The sequence below is a fragment of the Erpetoichthys calabaricus genome, chromosome 2 (assembly GCF_900747795.2).
Source record: "Erpetoichthys calabaricus chromosome 2, fErpCal1.3, whole genome shotgun sequence".
Lineage (NCBI taxonomy): Eukaryota > Metazoa > Chordata > Cladistia > Polypteriformes > Polypteridae > Erpetoichthys > Erpetoichthys calabaricus.
The window spans coordinates 8,925,794-8,948,909 of record NC_041395.2 but is presented as its reverse complement, the minus strand read 5'-3'; the positions used below and the strand labels follow the sequence as shown (position 1 = coordinate 8,948,909).

Below are 23,116 nucleotides of genomic sequence, written 5' to 3'. Positions count from 1 at the left end.
TATTTACATACAATCCTATGGGGGAAATTACTTTGGGTCATGACCAAACCGTGTTGCGACCAGAGTTTTGGAATGAATTACGGTCGTGACCCAAAGTTCCACTGTACTCTTGAGCAAAGGGCTACTCTCTATTTGGCTTCATTCATCCTTCCCTCAGTTCTGACCTGTCTCCCTGTCCCTGCACCTCCATGCCATGACACTTCCACCACCATGCATCATTGCAGGTATGGCATTGGGCAGGGGTGATAAGCAGTGCCTGGTCTTTGCCAGACTTGAACTTTCGTGCCCAAAGGGTTTTGCATTGTTTGTCTCATCAGACCAAAAACAATTCTCCTCATGTTGTTAGACTTTTAAACTCTCACATGTCTTTTACTCCAGAATGGCTTCTGTCTCACCACCCTGATTGACGGAGTGCTGCTGAAATTTTCTTTCTTTCTTTCTTTCTTTCTTTCTTTCTTTCTTTCTTTCTTTCTTTCTTTCTTTCTTTCTTTCTTTCTTTCTTTCTTTCTTTCTTTCTTTCTTTCTTTCTTTCTTTCTTTCTTTCTTTCTTTCTTTCTTTCTTTCTTTCTTCAAATCCCTTTGCCCTGGCGTGCTGTGCGTGTGATTCACAGACGGCTCCCAGTCAGGGTGCAGCTGCCTAAGCTTAATCACCGGTTGATAATAAATGGATTAGAAAACAGAATCAATTGGGCAGAAGGGAGCAGAGTGGCCCAGTAATGTGACACATTAAGTGTTCTTAATTGCTCACCGTCGATATGTCAGGTGAAATGTTTTTAATGAGATGTCCAGAATCAATTGCAAACCCTGCACACAGTTTTTTTTAATATAACATGAATTCTGAGTTTCCTTTGATTATGGCCCTGTCAAGGACCACTTGGCTAAAACTCTGGAAGGGATTGTTGGCATTGCCTTGGTTGACTGAAGCCATGTGACAAGGTGCACACTGGCATTTGAAAGCTTCTTTGGAGGCTTAATTTTTTTTTTTTTGGATTTTGTCAGACTCCTCTTTATTATCCAGATTGTGAAAAACAAAAGTGACAAAACAGTTTATCAGCAACACTCTCATTGTCACTATACTCAGACAGCTCAAAATATTCATCTGACTGTGCAGAATCCAAGTCATCGACAATACACAACACATCTCTGGTGGAGGATGTCTTTTGACGGCTTTTGACGCCATGCTCTAATGAAAAGTGAATGGCGATTCATCTGTATCTTGTGATCTTTGCTGCCATCTAGTGGATAAAACGATTGAATACATTGTAGGTGATTTTTCTTGGCGGTTAACTTTCAGTACTTTGTATCCACTGTTGTCGACACCTGCCTTGAAAGTGTTAAGCAGCTACAGTAGACCCCCGCAAAGTTGTGGTTCAGAGTTTGTGGCCTCAGTCGTTCGCAGATTTTTCCTTAGAACCTACGTAATAATTGTTAGCGAAAACCGCAAATATCCTCCGCAATTTTGTATGGCTTTTTTCTTGGCAATACTGTACTGTAGAGAGAACAGAAAGCAACCATAGAGGAAAACGTGGCTTGGGATGGTAAAAGTAGCCAATCCGAGAGCGTGATTCATTTCTCCTTTCTGCTGATTGACTGCTTCCCTGTGACATATCTCCAGCTGGATGTTCTCGTGTTTTCCATTTTGTTCTTCGCCGAAATGCTCTGCACCTTCTAAGGCTTCTGGCAATGAGCCTAAGCGCCAGAAGAAGTTTAAGACACTCCAGGAGAAGGTTGAACTATTAGAGTTACTCCGGGAACTAAAAAGTTATGCCGCAGTAGCGTGCGCCATTATGGCATCAACAAAAGCACCATACACTACATAAAGAAGAATGAGGCAGTGATCAGGAGTACCGTAACACTAAGTTTCTGTGATAGTGCCAAACCGGTAACGACCGTAAGAAATAAGAATATTGTCAGGATGGAATCTGCCTTGGCATTGTGGCTCACCGACTGCAGGAAGAAGAACATCCCCTTGGATGGTAACATCATATGTGAGAAAGCATGGAAATTGTACCAGCAGTTCACTACAGGAGACGATGTAGAAGGTACCGATGAACCGCAACCAGGACCACCAACAGCACCGGAGCTCGAAGGCAGTAAGGGATGGTTTGATCGTTTTCAGAAATGATTCAATATTAAAAGTATTTCTCTACATGGAGAAGGCAGCATCTGCCGACAAAGAAGCTGTGGTGAAGTACCCCGAGACCTTTAGGCACATCGTAGAGCAGAAGGAATACAAGCCTGAACAAGTTTTCAACATGGATGAGACTGGCTTGTTCTGGATGAAGATGCCATCCAGAACTTACATCATGAAGGACGAAGCCAAAGCTCCAGGGTTTAAGGCACAGAAGGACAGAGTGACACTTATTATGTGTGGCAATGCTGTTGAAACCAGGCCTCATCTACAAATCAGCAAACCCTAGGGCCCTCAAAAACAAAAATAAAAACCTGTTGCTTGTCCACTGGATGCACAACCCTAAAGCCTGGATTACAAAAATCCTAACTTCAAACTGGTTTCACCAGTGCTTCATCCCTCAAGCCAAGGAATACCTCCACGACTTAGGCATGGACTTCAAGGTGTTGCTCATCTCTACATATAAAAGGCAAAGCCCTCACTGGCTCATCACTAATTCTCCCACTTTCCATACAGGTGGGAAGCTGAAATTTCGCGTGCTCATTCCTTGCAGTGTACTTACAAAAGTTAGGTATGTTTCATGTTCTATTGCAACACCCATGGAAGGGTTTACCCCCTAAACCAGGGGTGGGCAAAGTCATTCCTGGAGGGCCGCAGTGGCCGCGGGTTTTTGTTCATGACCGTAATTCGTTCCAAAACTCTGGTCGCAACACGAGTTGGTCGTGACCCAAAGTAATTTCACCCATAGGATTGTATGTACAGTAATCCCTCGCCATATCGCGCTTCGACTTTTGCGGCTTCACTCTTATCGCGGATTTTATATGTAAAGCATATTTAAATATATATCACAGATTTTTTGCTGGTTTGCGGATTTCTGCGGACAATGGGTCTTTTAATTTCTGGTACATGCTTCCTCAGTTGGTTTGCCCTAAACTGTATACAGTATATGATACGGGAAACCCCTCCTCACTATTTCTGCGATTTCCAATATACGTAGGAAGACCAGATTTCCCATGCTCATCCTTTACACTGTACTTAAAAATGTTAAGTATGCTTCATTTCGCGCCGTGCCCCGTAACGAACTTTCGAAAATAACATCTACTTTTTGGCGGTTCTCACCATTATGTCGTAAGGAACTTTTGGAACTGACCTCTACTTTTGGTGGTTTCATTCCTTATTTCCGTTAACAGACGATTTATTTCATGGCAGAGACGTGTTCCTGGTCCCCCTTCCTTTTTCCGCACACCTACCACGTGGTTGGCTCCCTGCCTGTATAGATTAACGACATCCCGCGCTCATGTGCCTCCTGGCTTCCTTACTTCCTCGCTTCCTTACTTTCCTCAGCTGTTCGTCGTGCTCACTGCTCCCTTCTTCTTTACTCCACCGCTTCATGCCTGTTATTGTTGGCCTTGCTTCACGTCTTCCTGCTGGTGACTCCTGCCTTTTCATTTAGTTTCTTCACACTGTTAATCCTCTGGGCAGGCCTCCGCATATAGATAGTTAGATAGATAGATACTTTATTAATCCCAAGGGGAAATTCCCATACTCCAGCAGCAGCATACTGATAATAACAATATTAAATTAAAGAGTGATAACAATGCAGATATACAGACAGACAATAACTTTGTATCATGTTAACGTTTACCCCCCCCCGGTGGAATTGAAGAGTCACATAGTGTGTGGGAGGAACAATCTTCTCAGTCTGTCAGTGGAGCAGGATGGTGACAGCAGTCTGTCGCTGAAGCTACTCTTCTGTCTGGAGATGATCCTGTTCAGTGGATGCTGTGGATTCTCCATGATTGACAGGAGTCTGCTCAGCGCCCGTCGCTCTGCCACAGATGTCAAACTGTCCAGCTCCGTGCCTACAATAGAGCCTGCCTTCCTCACCAGTTTGTCCAGGCGTGAGGCATCCTTCTTCTTTATGCTGCCTCCCCAGCACACCACCGCGTAGAAGAGGGCGCTCGCCACAACCGTCTGATAGAACATCTGCAGCATCTTATTGCAGATGTTGAAGGACGCCAGCCTTCTAAGGAAGTATAGTCGGCTTTGTCCTCTCTTGTATAGAGCATCAGTATTGGCAGTCCAGTCCAGTTTATCATCCAGCTCTACTCCCAGGTATTTATAGGTCTGCACCATCTACACACAGTCACCTCTGATGATCACGGGGTCCATGAGGGGCCTGGGCCTCCTAAAATCCACCACCAGCTCCTTGGTTTTGCTGGTGTTCAGGTGTAGGTGGTTTGAGTCGCACCATTTAACAAAGTCCTTGATTAGGTTCCTATACTCCTCCTCCTGCCCACTCCTGATGCAGCCCACGATAGCAGTGTCGTCAGCGAACTTTTGCATGTGGCAGGACTCTGAGTTGTATTGGAAGTCCGATGTATATAGGCTGAACAGGAGCGGAGAAAGTACAGTCTCCTGTGCTGCTGACCACAATGTCAGACCTGCAGTTCCTGTTTTGAAGGTCGGCGCACCAATTATGTTACCACCAAAACGGCACCAGGCTTTAGATCAGATCTCTGCACAAGAACCTCATTGAGGCCACTGTCTTCACTGGAACTGGCTCAAACGCCTGCAATTTCCAGTGAGGGTCTGCTTCGCTATGACAATAAATAAGTCACAGGTCCAGACTCTTTATATAAAAAAAAAAAAAAAAAAAAAAAAAAAGGTCGCCATTGACCTGACACAAGATGGCTTCTCATATGGCCGACTGTACGCTGCATGCTCAAGAGTAAGCTCAGCAGACAGCTTGGTCATTTTACGGCGTGAGAGCCGTAAGAGATCCTTACATCCTAAAAATGTGCATTTCACATACACAACATTTACAATCAAACTCTACAATCATAAAATTCTCTCTCAATACTAAAATAAGCCTACGACAATTACATTGACAATCATGTTACATTATTTTTAAAATGTTTCCTTTTCTTTTTCATAACTTCTTTAACACACTACTCTCTGCTGCGAAGCGCGGGTATTTTGCTAGTTATGGATAATGCTGGTGGCCACCCTTTGGATTTGTATTACGATGGAGTTCAGACTGAGTTCCTCCCTGCCAACACCACCTCCCTCATCCAACTTATGGACCAAGGTATGATCCGTGCCTTCAAGGCTCATTATACCCGGTATTCTCTCCAACACCTTGTGGATGCAATGGACACGGAGGAGAATTTTACATTAAAAGGTTACTGGCATAACTTTGATTGCAACGTGCCTGTCAGTCATCCAAGCTGCTGTTAAGGATATAAAAAAGGAATCCCTCAACGCATGCTGGAAGAAGCTGTGGCCAGAGTGTGTCCATGACTACAAGGGCTTATCACCTGAAGAAATTCAACACGAGGCTGTCGACAAGGCCGTGAGATTGGCAGAGATACTTGGTGGAGAAGGTTTTGACGACATCACTCAAGATGAGGTCAACAACCTCATCGATGCCCACTCTGAACCCCTGATGGACGAGGATTTGTTGGAGTTAATGAAGTCTGCCAGCGAAGAGGAGGAGGAAGCGACAGATCCAGAGCAAGAGGAGGTGGTGCAGCAGGGTCTGACATTGGAAAGTCTGTCTGAGATTATTAGGACAGCGAAGGAGTTACACGGGATCCCTATATGGTTCGGGGTCTCAAAGTTAATAATGGCATTGATTAGGGATGCACCGATACCACTTTTTTGGAAAATGAGTACGAGTACTTGCATTTCAGTACTCGCCGATACCGAGTACTTAATAAAAACATGATTAGGTTAGGGTTACCACTTTTAATACAAAAAAATAAGGGACGCATACTGCAGCGGGGTCCACATCCCGTATTACCCAATCAAAAGTAGGAAAGGAGGCATCTTCATAAAATGTGTGTGGAATGATTTGCATGAGACGCTGCTTTAAAAAAAAATGATAAAAAAAATACGGGACAAAACCCGTCCCGTATTGACTCAAAACGGGACGCGCAATTTCATTCTCAAATACGGGACGATTCCGTATTTTAAAGGACGGGTGGCAGCCTGTCTGGAGCATTTCCTCAAACACATGCGCTATAGCCTGGCTGGTGTGCGAGCCGCGGAATTGTTTCGCATGTAATATGGCTCGTTGCGGCGTGAAACTCTCGTCTATCCACTGGTAGGTTAGACTAATTAGCGACACGGGGCTAACACTGCTTGTCCAAATATCCGTGGTGAAACTAAACGCAGAGGAGGCTTGCAGTAGGCTGTGGATATGTTTTTTCACGGAGTTGTGTAGTTTAGGCAGCTCCGTGTCAGTCATGTAGCGGCGGCTTGGGATATCATATCTGGGCTCCAGAACATGGAGGAGACGCAGGAATCCCACATTTTGTACCTCCGAGAGTGGCTGGTCACTCAATGCAATGTACTCGATAATTGCCTGTGTTATTTTCACAGCACGTGGATTGTCTCTGGACATTTTCTCTCGTCTTGCAAGAGTTTGCTGCAGAGTGGGTTGTGTTGGTTTAGAAGCGTGGGTAAACTCTTTGTACTCATTGTCGTGTTGGGATTTTAGGTGCTTGATTAAATTACTTGTGTTAAATGCGCTACCTTTTGAGCCTCCTCTGGACAATTTCGCTGAGCACAATTTGCAGTCCGCCTTTGTTTTGTCGTCTTCATTCACTTTGAAATAGTTCCACACGGCTGACATGTCTCGCCTCGCCTTCTCCCCGCTCTGAGCTGCAGCCGGGGCCTGGGGGCGGGCACTCGGCGCCTGTGATTAACCCCTTACATGCCGCTCAAACATAGACATTTCTCAGACCGTGGTATCGGGGGACTTTTAACGAGTACGAGTACTTTAGAAAATGTGGTATCGAGGCCGATACCAGATACTGGTATCGGTATCGGTGCATCCCTAGCATCGATGCTGCCATTCGCCACCATGAAGAAACAACAGCAGCAACTTCTCATCACAGTGTTCCTCAAACCTATAAAGAAAAGCCAGCACTAAACCCCACCAGAAGAAGACCCGTCCGAAGATGCGACTCATCCTGAAGCGCCTGAAGAAGAGTCGCCACCCGAGGAGCTGTAAATCCTCTGCATCATACTTCACAGCTAATTCATCATCATTGATGTCATTCATTATTGGTGAGTACCTGTACATTTTACTGTATTTTTATTAAATTATTACGTATTTACCCTACTTATACCAAAGAAAACGCGCTTGCATGAATTCCAGTACATACCAGTAACACTGTGGTGGGCTGGTGCCCTGCCCAGGGTTTGTTTCCTGCCTTGTGCCCTGTGCTGGCTGGGATTGGCTCCAGCAGACCCCCATGACCCTATAGTTAGGATATAGCGGTTGGATAATGGATGGATGGATGGATAGCGGTAACATCGGTATTTTACATTCTAGCACTGCGGAGACATAGCAGTACAGTACTGTACAGTAGACGGGTTTACCTTTACATTCTTTTTTTTAGGTAATGTTGTAGTTGATTACCCAGTGGCTTTGCTCACTGAGTGCAAGGTAAAAAAATAAAATGTAGTCTACAAGTTATTAAACATCCATCCATCCATCCATTTTCCAACCCGCTGAATCCGAACACAGGGTCACGGGGGGGTCTGCTGGAGCCAATCCCAGCCAACACAGGGCACAAGGCAGGAACCAATCATGGGCAGGGGGCCAACCCACCACAGGGCACACACACACACACACACCAAGCACACACTAGGGCCAATTTTAGAATCACCAGTCCACCTAACCAGCATGTCTTTGGACTGTGGGAGAAACCGGAGCGCCCGGAGGAAACCCACGCAGACACGGGGAGAACATGCAAACTCCACGCAAGAAGGACACAGGAAGCGAACTCAGGTCCCCCTACTGTGAGGCTGCAACGCTACCACTGCACCACCGTGCCACCCCTTTTGAATTCATCTAGAATAATTTTTTTGTAGTCAAATTTTTATTGAAATACAAAACACTTTCAAGGGGAACATCCATCCATCCATCCATCCATCCATTTTCCAACCCGCTGAATCCGAACACAGGGTCACGGGGGTCTGCTGGAGTCAATCCCAGCCAACACAGGGCACAAGGCAGGAACCAATCCTGGGCAGGGTGCCAACCCACCGCAGGACACACACAAACACACCCACACACCAAGCACACACTAGGGCCAATTTAGAATCGCCAATCCACCTAACCTGCATGTCTTTGGACTGTGGGAGGAAACCCACGCAGGGAGGACCCGGGAAGCGAACCCAGGTCCCCAGGGAACATAAGCTATTCTATTGGGAATTTCAATAAAATAAAACGCCATGCTCGGCGCCCACCTCCCATCCTACCACCGCATAACACTTCACAACCAAATCCAACCCATGCCTGTCACGATAAAAATTAATAGTGACACCAAAAGAGTAAAGAATCCCACGAAGACCAGCAAGCACCAACCCCATTATGGAGAAGAAGAAGAGATAAAGGTTAGAATTGCAGCCAGGACCTCATCTGTGCTCAGACCTGCTTCACTGTATCTCTCCATTTATCAACAACTTTTATCTATTGCACATTTTTAGAGCTCAATGTGCTTTATACAAGAAGTTAAAGAGAAAATTAAGACAAACAATAACAACAAATTAATTGTAATTAAATATGAATGGATAAATGAGATGCCAAAAACGGTAAGTAATAATAATTCAGTACACATTGTGGCGGACAACCAGGACCCATGCCCGGCTGGGACTCCCCTTTGACATCTTTGAGCAGCCATGGGATCCACGCTACGTTCCCCGGAACACTTGGTGGCAGCCCCCCTGGGTTGCATCGGGGCCTCAGGCATTGGACTTCAGAGCTCATCCCTGTTGGGTTCCGTGTTCACTGCCAGGAAGAGCTGCAAGGACTTCATGAGCCCGTCTGGGCTGTGATGCAGCCACACCCAGAAGTGCAGCCTAATTAGGCTAATTACCACCTGAAGCACTTCCGGGTGGGCTATAAGATGAGCCTGCAGCCACTACTCGGGGCGCTAGAGTCGGGAGGATGAGGAGGATGAAGCTGCCTGGGAGGAGTGGAGGAGAAAGAGTGTGTTTTGGGTGTTTATCTTTTGTGTGTTGTGGGAACTGTGTTGGGCCTGTGGGACAAGGGGAAGACGTGCTCCACGGCTGAAGAAAAATAAATCTTTGTGTTTTATTTTATGTGTGCCTCCGGTGTCAGTCTGTGTCGGGTCAGCGCTGATATAGCGCCTTTCACAACACTTAAATAATATAAATATACAAGTCATAGGTAAAGGTGAGTCCCTAATTATGGATTCGTTTGCTTAAGTCTCTTGTAATTATAAGTCCAATGCTATTGTGGTGTGGGGGATGTTTAGGGGGACTCTACCTGACAAAAAAATCTGCAGGGGTTCAAGGCCAAAAAACTGCTCAATCCCCCCCACTGGTCAAAACAGATGGGCTTAGGCTATGTCCACACTTCCACATTTTCATTTAAAAGTGTAGTTGAGTAGAAGTAAGTGGGTCACTGGTCACTTACTTCACGTCTTTTGCTGTATGTGAGGTGAGAAACCGGCATGTGAACTGAGAGCTTTCGTAATCCATGTTGCATAAATAGGCCGTGTCCAGCTGAGTAACTTTAGTCCTGTCTGCTGTACAAATTCTTTTTACTTTGTCTCTTACTTTGGCTAACATCAAACAGGAACAGGCAGAGTCAGCCGGGAGTCCAGCTAGCGGATATTCTAGAGGCATAGTGCGATGCACGTGAACTTCCGGTGATTAGCAAAATTTGCCAAAAAACAAAACAAACATTAAATCTGCCTATTTCTACTTGCTGTAATTTTACAGTAATAGGTTAGATTTCTGGGTAAACTCTTAACACTTACGATCCTTTGCACCAATTTTCTTGGAGTTTAACATCTCTAGTCCAGGGTCCAAATCCTGGACCTGTCTGTGTACAACTTGCCAGTCCTGTATGTGTCTATGTGGGCTTTTCTTAGTAATGGACGGGCGAAGCCGCCCCATGAAGCTTTTGAAGCTTTCTTCCCGAATATGCCAAAAAAAAAAAAGGTCAGAAGATTCGAAAATAGCGACGTCTGGTGGGGTTTACAGAAATCGCAAGCGGTCATGAGCTCTAGGCAGCCAGTGGAGGGAAGTGCACATCCAAGCCCTTCTTGAACGTATAGTTTCAATCACATTAAGTGCACTAAAAGCCCAAGAACGCTCGGCGTGTTCATTTTGATCTCATGAGAATCGATTTGTTGAATAGCTGCAATAAATAAATGTACACGTTAGCATGGCTGACAATTTTCAACGGTAAAATAACGTTGAAATGTGTTGGCCTAAAGGTGAATGTGTTTCCATTATGAATTGTGTAGCACTGCACTATGGTCGCCTGTGCTGAATGCCAATGGATTCTTTGCTCTTTCAGGTAGTGCGTTGTCGTCAGAAGGACCTGGAATTTATGTGTGACTCTGATAGTCTGGCCATGTTTTATCAGCTCCCCTGCAGCTGGGACTACTAAAGCTGCTAATTGGTAGGAAGGAATGCCAACTAACAGTGTTGGCGACTCATGCCCAGGATGATTTAACTTGTCAGTGCCATTACGACAGCAATGGAAACAACAAGAATCCCTCGACACTCAGAGCTGTGAGCACAGGTGAGACACTACCATATATTATAAACCACCACCGATTCTTCATAATTACGTGACAACTTTGTAACATCAGGGGATTGTAGCTGTGAAAGATTATTATTTTTCCATTGGTGTTTGGAGAATAATTACATTAAGGAGCCAATGGAATCCTAACGGGGTTTAGGAAACTGAACATCATAAGGAGGTTTAAAGAGTGTGCCTATGGTAGTAACAATTTTTTTTTTTCTCTCTCGGCCCAATTTTGCCTTCTTAGCAACTTTAAGACCCAGAATTACCGCCGCAGGATTTGGTGGAGTTAATGTCGCTTGCTTAAACAGCACGTGGCGAGATACTCCACAAACCTTACAAGTCCCTCGGACATTGAAATACACCTGTGAATCTCGACCCGGCGTGACCCAACACCAGCTAAGAAACTATGGTCTAGAGTATTAACTCTTTTAGGGCGGATGTCGACTTTTGTCGACAGGAGGGGTTGAAGGCGAATGTCGACAAAAGTCGACATCCAGGGATAGAGGGCGACAATCAGCTGTTAATCTCACTGTCACGTCACAGGCATTCCCTCTGTGCTTGGAGGAATGCTAGACTCGTTGACTCGGCAAATAAACCTTGCGTGTGCGTGAGTTGCGAAATGTAAACAGGCAAGATGGCACCGACATGTGAAAAGGCAGCGAAGCAAGTGCAGAAAAGAAAACACTCGCATTATGCGCATTTGCACATTATCGCGGAGTCGGACTCTTGATTTTTCAGAATCGGACTTTATTGGCAGTGATCAGGAGATCGAGCAAGAGAGTTAGAAGCAGGCATCAGCTGATCAGACACCAGCCGATGCCGCGCCAGCGGATCTGCTGCCAGTTGCGTGCCTTCGCGCAGCCGATGAATCTACGGCAAGGTTCGCATGGGATAAATACACAGACATTGATCCGTTGAGAGCCGATCTGGCTACCGGAGTTTACAAGACGGCATGGCTTGCTGTTGGACACGACAGATCACCAGCTGCTGTACTTCAGGCTGCTCTCTCCTGATGCTGCTTTTCAGCTACTGTCAGACGAGACAAACAGGTAGGCAGAGATTTTTTTTGAATCGCGGGCTGCGTTTGCATCGCATTCTCGTTTTTCAAAGTGGAAACCCATAACGAAAGACGAGATGAAGCGCGCTGTGGTATTACAAATAGAGATGGGACAGAATTGGTGATATAATTTCAGGGAGCATTGGTCCAAATGTGTTTTGTCCCCTGGTGGCTTAGGTACGTGCTGCTGCAAAGTTTTATTCACTTCTGTAATAAACAGAAGCAAATCCCATGGGGTGAGCCAGGCTATAATGCCATACATAAAGTTCATAAAGTTTCAGAAGATGAAAAGAGGTGACAATACGGTTTTCATGCAGGCAGAAAACTTGGTGGCAGTGGCATGGCATAATGGTAAATGGGTGACTTGTCTCTCTACAGTACACACGAACAATATATGTGAGAAAGTGCAGCAACAGACAATTGAAAAATAGGCACCAAAGCAACACGTATTGTAAGGAGTGCAATGTGGCAATGACTGAAATTAGCTGCTTTGAGCGAGATCAGACTTTGCTGTGTAAAATGTATGTGATATATATGTGAAATCATAGAGTATGCAGGCTCATACAACATGCAAGACAGTAACATTTGTCAAAAGTAAATATTTTTTGTTGATTTGATATGTTAAACAATTGCTTTGTGTTCTTTTTTAAAAAATGTTAGTTTTTGGAAAAATATTCAGCCCTGGGAGAAAAGAAACAAAAAAAAAATTAGCCCTAAAAGAGTTAATGGCACTTTAGAAGTTCCAGGACAGAAGAATAGTATAGGGTGGGGTTTACTTTATGGTCATCCATATGTAATTCAGTGTCTTTTATGTACAGTATGAAGGGTCGTTTCAAATCCTCTTTCATAGCACGCAGAGCAGTGCAGTGCCTCAAAGCAGACAAAGAGTTGCTGGTGCTTCAATGTCGTATAATGCTTCAGACATCATCAGTCACATGGTAGCAGTGCTACGAGGGAGTAAAAACTTCATCTCCCAGCAGTCCCTGCAGCGACTCTGCTGGGGACAACAAGGCCAGTGCGAGATTTCAAAGGTGGCCAGTGATACAGTTAGTGGAGGCTGTGTTGTGTCTGGAGTTACCCATCAGTATTGTCTTCCCGTTCATGGCCTGTGGATTATTGTTCTTGTCCTGGATTATCTCCTGTTTGTGTGTATGGACCATCTGGTGTTTGCCTGCTGTGTGAGGACTGAATTGGATTATTTGTCGATGTTCTGGGCTGGAGCGCTACCGTTAAAATCACTCTTCATCATCAGGATAAACCAGCAGAACTGTTCTTTACATTTACTTACAGCGAGATGATCTCCGGATTATTCAATCTCCATCATTTCACTACACTGGTTGCCTTTTCATATGGACTTCATCATATGTAGTTTTTGTTTAGTTGTTTGTCATTTTTAAGTTCATATTTATTGTGTGTTCGCCGGAAAGGAAACTGGGGTGGGATCATTGTAGTTTGCGTAGTTAGATTTCATTTATTATTGTTTAATACATTTGTCAATTTCTGTTTTATTGTCGTTTGCTCCTTTGACTCTGTGAGGGAGTGTGTGTGAGTTGGGCCAAGGCTGGGTGCGTTCCTGGGGTCCCCACCAGAAACTAAACAAATAAATCACTGTCAACAGGTGGTGTGAATCTTAGCTGGATCTTTTTTAGACCGCTACAACATGATAATGAAGCTTTGATACAAGCTACTATATACCGCTTCAAAAACAGTGGGCATCAATAAAGCAATACGGCTTCATTGTCAGACGTCCCATCCCTAGTTTTACTGCTGGTACTTTGGTTTTCCTCCAAAATCCCCAAAGAAATTAATATTAAGGTAGTTAATGACTCCAAATTGTTTACAGGCCAAAACCAATATTCGACATACAGACTCATGCCTAGCACCTGATGGTGGTTCTTCTTTCGCCTGCTCCCGTTTGGTGTCGTCACAGACGATCATCTTGTTCCATATCTCCCTGTCCTCTGCATCTTGCTCCATCACACTCACCAACCTGCATGTCCTCTCTCACCACATCAGCAAACTTTCTCTTATGCCTTCCTCTTCTCCTCTTGTCTGGCAGCTCTATCCTTAGCACCCTTCTCTCATTATACCCCTCATCTCTCCTCTGCACATGTCCAAACCAATGCAACCTCTGCTCTCTGACTTTGTCTCCAAACCGTCCAACCTGAGCTGACCCTCTAATGTCCTCATTTCTAATCCTGTCCATCCTCATCACATCCAATGCAAATTTTAACATCTTTAACTCTACCACCTCCAGCTGCCTTCCTGTGCCACCGTCTTCAACCCATATAACATAGCTGGTCTCACTACCATCCTGTAGACCTTCCTTTCACTATTGCTGATACCTATCGGTCACTCCTGACATTCTTCTCCACCACTCCACCCTGCCTGCACTCTCTTCTTCACTTCTCTTCCACAATCCCAGTTACTCTGTACTGTTGATCCCAAGTATTTTAACTCCTCCACCTTTGCCAACTCTACTCCCTGCATCCTCCCCGTTCCACTGACCTCCCTCTCATTCACACACATGTATTCTGTCATGGTGGTCCTACTGACCTTCATTTCTGTTGTCTCTAGAACAACTGTCTACCTCTCCAGGGTCTACTTGAGAATTCAAAATTATTCTGAATCGATTAAGTAGGTTTTAAAATGTTCTTTTGTATTTTTGTGTAAAACCGAGTAAAGTGGAGTTCCAAGTTTCGTTTGAGAAATAGATTTAAGAATCAATGGCTACTTTGGAAGATTTGGACTTGCGCTAAAGGGTGGAACCTGCTGGGTAGCTCTTTTTATTAAAAGTAATATCTAATGTGATGCACCTATTTTATCATTTTTGTCAGGTTGTATCCTTTTACAAATAAGGCTCTGGTGTACCTTATTCAAAATTGCAGAATTATTCTTGGTATACCAGCATTAATTTGTGACATTTTGTGGTTTGTTACAGGGGACGTTGTTAATGTTGGTGACGCACTTTGTGAGATTGAAACGGACAAGGCTGTCGTTACAATGGAGTCCAATGATGATGGTGTTCTGGCGAAGATATTGGTGAGTGAACGCCCTTTGTCATTTTAGTCGTCATGTTATCCGTGATCGATGTTTATTGTCATGTGTACTTAGTATTAGTTTGAAACCATTGGAAAATGTAGAAGCAAATGCTTGGGCTCCTGCTATACAGACATAATGATTCATGAACTGTTTTACCACTACATTGTAAAGCCCTTGAGGTTCTGTTGAGTTTAAACTTTCACCAGTGCTTCACTGGAATAGAAAAGACCAACGTGGAAGACTATGGGACAACCAAAGTAGAATAATTAGTTGGACAGCAAACAAACAGTGAATTCAGATAGTATTCATGACTATCACTTTCAGTGCAGTTTATCAAGTTGTAGATTTCATTTTAACTGGATAAACTTGCCATTTTTACCCATCAATCTACTCTCGATAACCCATAATGACAAAGTGAAGACATGTTTGCAGAATGGTGTGCACATTTATTAAAAATCAAAACGTGAAATCTCTCATTTGTAGAAGTATTCAGACCCCTAATTCAGTACTTTGCACAAGTCCCTTCGGCAGCAGTTCGAGTCTCAAGACTTCTTGGTGAGTCTCTAAAGCCTTTGCTCACTTGGATTTGAACAGTTTATCCCATTCTTCCTGGCAGATCCTTTCAAGCTCGGTTAGATTAATTGGGAAGCCCCTGTGAACTGCCATCTTCAGGTCTCTCCACAGATGTTCTTCGAGGTTTAACACTAGAATCCCTGAAGCCTACGAAAAAACTCGTAATCTCAGGCCACCTTAAATTCCTTCACACCTCTCCTTGTCAGCGTCTTTTGTTTTGCAAATGTGTCGCTCAGCACAAGCAGCAAGCAGCCTGCTAAACCCATTACCCATTGACACTACCCCCACTAACGGAGTTGAAATCCATCACAAACATCTCCAGCTCAAGGCTCTTTATCTGGGTGTGAGGTGCCTGGAGTTGTAGATGGTAAATAATTTATCGTCATTTGCAATACATACATTTCATGTGTGTTCCGTGTCTACAACGATCTGTGTAATTGTAGGTTGATAGGAAATGTGAGGCAAAAAATGTTGAGCAAATAATAAAACATTTTTCATGTTTTAGTAATAATTGACAAAATGTAGATATGAAGTGTATAATGTGTGAAGACTGAAGTCCAAATATCAAATAAACACTTCCACAAAAGGTACAAGTATAAGAATACAACCGGAGAAAAAGAAGTTGGCTTAGCGTAAGTCAATGACATGACTGCTTGGGTGGTGCAGCGGTAAGAACTGCTGACTCACAAGCATTTGAGATAAACACACTTGAGCTCTGAGAATCTTCTTTGTGAGTTAACAATATATTATTTACCCTCTACAACTCCAGGCACCTCACACCCAGATGAAGAGCCTTGAGCTGGGAGAACTTTTTGCCCTGTATTGAGCTGTGTCAGTGGGGTTGATGGGATAGCAGTCTGCTTGTGCTGACTGTTACATTTGCAAAACAAAAGACGCTGACAAGGAGAGGTGCGAAGGAATTTAAGGTGGCCTGGGATTACGAGTTTATTTGTAGGCTTCAGGGATTCTAGTGTTAAGTCTGAGCTTTGACCGGGCCACTCAAGGAGATTCAGACTTGTCACAAAGCTGTGCCATTGTTGTTTTGGCTGTAGGCTTCGGGTCACTGTTGTGCTGAAAGTGAACCTTCGCCACAGTCTTGAGGTTTTCTACAAGGAGCTCTCAGTGTTTGGCTACATTTATCCTTCCCTTGTGAAGAATTTTGTCCTCATCTACTGTACGATCTCTTTGAATATAAAATAATCAACCCAAAAAATCAGGCAGGAGGAAGCTTGTTTATGTGTCTTTTAATTTATCTTTTGTGAAAAGGGAGCACCACATCACAGCTGTCTGCTTAAGGGATGGGCCCTAAGCTGTGCTTGCCATTAAATGGTCACAGAACAGAGACGGAGAGTCATTCTTATAGATAACTGAATGTGCATAACTGTGCTGAATGAATGCTTACTTACTCTGATTGGTTCATTACCTTGCATTTCCTCGGATTGTTTCATTGGCTTACATGCCCAGATAAAGTCTCATTTTTACTACATTCTTGTCCTTCAATATCTTTCAAGCTCATCTCTTATTCTTTTATGAAAAATCGTGTAATATGTATAATAACTGTGTAAGCCCACAGAGTCCTGGAAACTATTGATATCGTCAGAAAAAAAATTGAAATGTAGAGATGTCGTGCTCGCATCGCTTGTGCATTAGCGGCTAAACGGCTTTGCATTTCTTCGGAGGTTTTGTTTTGCCGATGTGCTCACCTCGCTTGTGTATTAGCGGCTAAGCGAGTGACTCTTTCTTCAGAGGCTTCGTTTTGCCGATGTGCTCGCCTCACTTCTGCTTCCTCAGAGGTGAACCCTTACCCTGACTCCACTTTTCACTTCCGGGCCAGACAGACAGATACACACACTTCCACGTGTAGACATTTATATATATCAGATATGTGTGTGTGAAAGTATATAAAATATATGATGCAGGAGGTTCACAAACTTTAAAACGTGACTATATGTATGATAAACCAGAGCGTGCCATTTTTGAGATTAAATGTTCATTTGTTTTTCCTGTGTAATGAGGGAACCGTCTAATTAGGAACCCCCCAAACATTGTTTGACCCCTGTTTCTCTGTGATGCTGCGATTATAATCATGAATGTGAACTACAGAAGGTTGTGTAAGTTGGCACAAAGAGTACTGCCTTTGTTTCTGTGACTTTAAACTTTATTTCTTATTGAACTTTCTTCTCTTCAGACTGGTTGCCATCTGTGCGGAACTCCTACCAGAAAATATCTGACTAAATTATAGGCATCTGCTTTTTTTAATTGTTTTTTTTTTTCTCAATAACGAATTCTTTGAGGAGTGCTGGTGTGGTGCGTTCTTTTATGTGCAAATTATTGACTGATACGAGGAAAGTCTAATCTTACATCCAACACCGCATGTTTAACTAACTAGGCAGAACAAAGTGTGTCAAATTACATAAGACGCAACATAATTTATAATTTGGAACCACATGTCTTAAATAACAGGGGGGTGGGGAATAGATTTTAACAATATCTGTAATATTAATGGAGAAAGCTTTTTCAAATTGCCACAGTGTTTCAGCAGGAGATATTAGTCACCATATGAGCCACTGGAGCAGCGGCGAGCAGTTTCCATGGAAACAGGACCCCCACAAAGTGTTCAGGACAGTCAAGATTTTGGTTAGTTTTTGATTTGAGTATCAAATTACTGTATATCAGACATGTTTCTCTAGTCTGAAGATTAACGTTTCATTTTTGTGATCAGTTTTAAAGACAAATACAGTTATATGAAAAAGTTTGGGAACCCCTCTTAATTCTTTGGATTTTTGTTTCTCATTGGCTGAGCTTTCAAAGTAGCAACTTCCTTTTAATATCTGATTTGCCTTATGGACACAGTAGGATTTCAGCAGTGACATTAAGTTTATTGGATTAACAGAAAATATGTAATATGCATCATCACAAAATTAGACAGGTGCATAAATGTGGGCACACAACAGAGATATGACATCAATACTTAGTTGAGCCTCCTTTTGTCCTCTAGACGCTGTCCTCCTATAGCCTCTGATGAGTGTTTGGATTCTGGATGGAGGTATTGTTGACCATTCTTCATACAAAATCTTCTCCAGTTCAATTTGATGGCTGCCGAGCATGGACAGCCAGCTTGAAATCATCCCATAGATTTTCGATGATATTCAAGGCAGGGGACTGTGACAGCCATTCCAGAACATTGTACTTCTCCCTCTGCATGAATGCCTTTGTAGATTTCCAACTGTGTTTTGGGTCATTGTCTTGTTGGAATATGCAACCCCTGCATAATTTCAACTTTGTGACTGATGCTTGAACATTATCCTGAAGAATTTGTTGATATTGGGTTGAATCCATCTGACCCTCATCAGTCCCTGAACTAGGCACACAGCCCCACAGCATGATGGAGCCTCCACCAAATTTGACAGTAGGTAGCAGGTGTTTTTCTTGTAATGTGCTGTTCTTCTTCCGCCATGCAAAGCGCTTTATGATCTGACCAACTAACTCCATTTTTGTCTCATCAGTCCAAAGCACTTTGTTCCCAAATGAATCTGGCTTGTCTAAATGAGTATTGGCATACAACAAGCGACTCTGTTTGTGACGTGCGTGCAGAAAGGGCTTCTTTCTCATCACCCTGCCATACAGATGTGCTGAATTGTAGAATGATGTACAGATACACCATCTGCAGTAAGATGTTCTTGCAGGTCTTTAGAGGTGATCTGTGGGTTGTCTCTAACCATTCTCACAATCCTGCCCATATGCCGCTCCTGTATTTTTCTTGGCCTGCCAGACCTGCTGGGTTTAACAGCAACTGTGCCTGTGGCCTTCCATTTCCTGATTCCATTCCTTACAGTTACAGAAACTGACAGTTGAACCCTCTGAGATGGCTTTTTGTAGCCTTCCCCTAAACCAGGAGACTCAACAATCTTTGTTTTCAGATCTTTGGAGAGTTGCTTTGAGGATCCCATGCTGTCACTCTTCAGAGGAGAGTCAAAGGGAAGGAAGCACAACTTGTAATTGACCACCTTAAATCCCTTTATATCTCATGATTGGACACACCTGTCTATGAAGTTCAAGGCTTAACGAGCTCATCACACCAAGTAATTAGCATTGAGCAGTGACAGGCATTCAAATCAGCACAATGACAAGGGGACCCACATTTGTGCACAGCCAGTTTTTCACATTTGATTTCATTTCATACAACTAAATTCTGCTTCGATTTGTTCGTAAGACACCCCAGTATTCAGATGTTCCTAGAAAATGAAAGACATACCACTGTTATCTTTTTTGTTGAAAGGAGAGTCAATTATTATGCAGGCTGTGTGGGGTTCCTAAACTTTTTCCTTTGACTGTAAATATAAGACTGTGAAACAATTAGAACTGATTGTAAAAACAAATTGAGGATAAAGAACCCCACCAGCACTGTGAGCAGAAGTGAAGAAAAATAAGTGGTGTGCTGCTGCAACCAAGCCAACCATGGTGAAAGGGGTACTTGGGGGTCCACATTAATGACAGGTTAGACTGGCCTTGTAACACCGAGAAGCTAATAAAGACATGCCAGGGCAGACTCTCTTATTGTAAGAGACTGAGCTCCTTTAATGTGGTGAGTTACATCCTTCACATCTTCTACAACTCTGTGACAGCCAGTGTTGTGTGCTGGGCTGATAACATCACTTCAGGAGAGGACAACCAAACCAACAAGCTCATTAAATGGGCGGACACAGTTACAAGACACACTGCAGACCTCCTGGAGGTTGTAGTGAAGGAGAGAATTAAAGTAAAACCGAGTGTCATTATGAACAATGCTGCACATTCCCTCTGTGACGCAACAACACTGAGGACTTTCAAACAACTAATCCTTCAATAGATGTTTGTCAAGAAACGTGACTGGTAGGGGGGCTCCTTTATCAGAACATCAATATGTCGGTATTCTATCTATCTATCTATCTATCTATCTATCTATCTATCTATCTATCTATCTATCTATCTATCTATCTATCTATCTATCTATCTATCTATCTATTATAGTGCCTTTCACATCTATCTATCTATTATATAGTGCCTTTCACATCTATCTATCTATCTATCTATCTATCTATCTATCTATCTATCTATCTATCTATCTATCTATCTATCTATCTATCTATCTATCTATTATAGTGCCTTTCACATCTATCTATCTATCATATAGTGCCTTTCACATCTGTCTGTCTGTCCATAATATAGTGGCTTTCACGTCTGTCTGTCTGTCTGTCTATAATATAGTGACTTTCATATCTCTGTATCTATAATATAGTGCCTTTCACATTTGTCCGTCTGTCTATAATATAGTGACTTTCACATCTGTCTGTCTATCCATAATATAGTGCCTTTCATATCTGTCTGTCTATAATATAGTGCCTTTCACGTCTGTCTGTCTATAATATAGTAACTTTCATATCTGTCTATCTATAATATAGTGCCTTTCACATTTGTCTGTCTGTCTGTCTATAATATAGTGACTTTCACATTTGCCTATCTATTATATAGTGCCTTTCACATCTGTCTGTCTATAATATAGTGCCTTTCACGTCTGTCTGTCTGTCTGTCTATAATATAGTAACTTTCATATCTGTCTATCTATAATATAGTGCCTTTCGCATTTGTCTGTCTGTCTATCTATAATATAGTGACTTTCAAATCTGTCTATCTATTATATAGTGCCTTTCACATCTGTCTGTCTATAATATAGTGCCTTTCACATGTCTGTTTGTCTGTCTGTCCATAATATATTGCCTGTCACATCTGTCTGTCTGTCCATAATATAGTGCCTTTCACATCTGTCTGTCTATAATATAGTGCCTTTCATATCTGTCTGTCTATAATATAGTGCCTTTCACATCTGTCTGTCTGTTTATTTATTTACCACAGACATACGAGCTGCCATCTCCAGGCTGTATTCCCTTTCTGCTCCTGCCACAGCTTTATCTGTTCTCTGTGCCATATCTACTTTATCATATTTCTGTGTGGTCTCTGTAGGGCACCGTGCCTACCATACACTGCCACCTGTATTCAGTCCCCCATCTCTGTACTTTTTTGTACCTGTTTAAGTTAGTGAAGACACATAATGAATTTCAAATTATCTTTAAGCGTCTGAGGAAATTGAGGTGCTATTGAATCTTCTTGACAAGGGCTGAAATGCAGTGTCTGGTCTTCAGGGCCAGATAATCTAAAAAGCGATAAAATCACTTTTGTGTCAAGGTATTCTGATGATCTTTACTCATGCTCATCCTCATCATCATCTACTTGCACCAAATACAGAACACCACACCTCTTAGATTTAAAGAGATGATTTCTGAGGTAGTTTCCTTCTCACAAAGTAAAGCTTGTATACTACTGAGAATCTTCATCAATGATCACATTAAACCAATTAAAATCACTTGACCTCATTATTTTTTTTTTTATTTTTCATCGTCATTTCAGTATTTCCAATCCTGATAGGCCTCGTTAAAACCCACCATGGGAATACAATGGATGTGAAGGCAAAATCTTCTAAGCTAATTAAAACATCTGAACCCAGCTAAAATGCTATTACAGATTTAAAAAGGCTTTAAGTTACAATGAACACAAATGACTTTGTCAGTGTTGCGTGTTACTAAATCAGTTATAATTCAAATGAAAAAACTTTTTAAAAAGATTTAATTTAATACAGTTTCATTAGTTGACTATTCAAATGCCTGGAGACCTGCGTCCATTTTATAAAATGCACTTCTTTCACTGGAGCTTATTTATTTTGTTTGAGCATTTGTCAGTTTATCCTTTTTTATCTACTGTGTTTGGCCCACATGTGGTGCCACATGAGAGGCTGGGCATCAAATTAAAAGTGTGTTGTGTAGGTGGGTGCAGAATTGGCTCAGACACAGGAAGCAGAGGGTGATGTACGAGGAACCTCATCAGAATTGGGTGACGTTAAGAGTGGTGTCCAGCAGGGGGCAGTGCTGGGGAAAAGGAGATTAAGAGGAGACCGGACTGAAGTGTGCAAAATTATGAAGGGAATTAGCCCAGTGGATCGAGATGGTGACTTTAAAATGAGTTCATCAAGAACACGGGGACACCGTTGGAAACTTAAGGATTAAATTTCACCCAAATGTTAGGAAGTTTTCCTTCACACAGAGAACCACAGACACCTGGAATAACTGACCAAGTAGTGTGGTAGACAGGAGGACTTCAGGGGCCTTCAAAATTCAACTTGATGTTATTTTCGAAGAATTAAGTGGATAGATATCTGGATGAGATATTGAGACAGCTTAGCAATTAGCTAAACAAACAGGCTTGATGGACTGAATGGTCTCCTTTCATTTGTCGAGTTTTTGTATGTTTCTCATAATAGGACTGGCAAGGTTCGTTCAGCTGAATGGCCTGTTCTTGTCTAGATTGTTCTAATGTACAGTATTCACAAGTCTTTTCTTTTAAAGAAATTGTAATCTAGTAGAAATAAATATCTTTAGCGTTAAAAGGGCAGTGGAACTGTTGTACAAGATAAACTAAAGAAACACTCTGTCTGTCAGTCAGTATATATATATATAAAATATATATAATTTCAAACATTCTATGATCTGCTCCTCACAATCTGAGGGCTCCGTGGCGGATGTTAGCAGATTGCTGGCCAACCACAAGCGTTACCTGGTAGGTAACCACCCATACAATCAGATTGTGACACAGACTACGAATGCCGTGAATGTAATTACCCCGATCTACATGCTGTCAAATA

At 42.8% G+C, this 23,116-nt stretch overlaps 1 protein-coding gene across 1 annotated transcript in view; it reads left to right on the top strand.

Moving 5' to 3' along the window:
* pdhx (pyruvate dehydrogenase complex component X) overlaps window positions 1-23,116 on the top strand; it is a 409,158-nt gene that overhangs the window by 115,539 nt on the left and 270,503 nt on the right. The window contains exon 3 of the mRNA XM_051923616.1: window positions 14,711-14,811. Coding sequence (XP_051779576.1) covers window positions 14,711-14,811 — 101 coding nt within the window. The remainder of the gene's footprint in view (window positions 1-14,710; window positions 14,812-23,116) is intronic.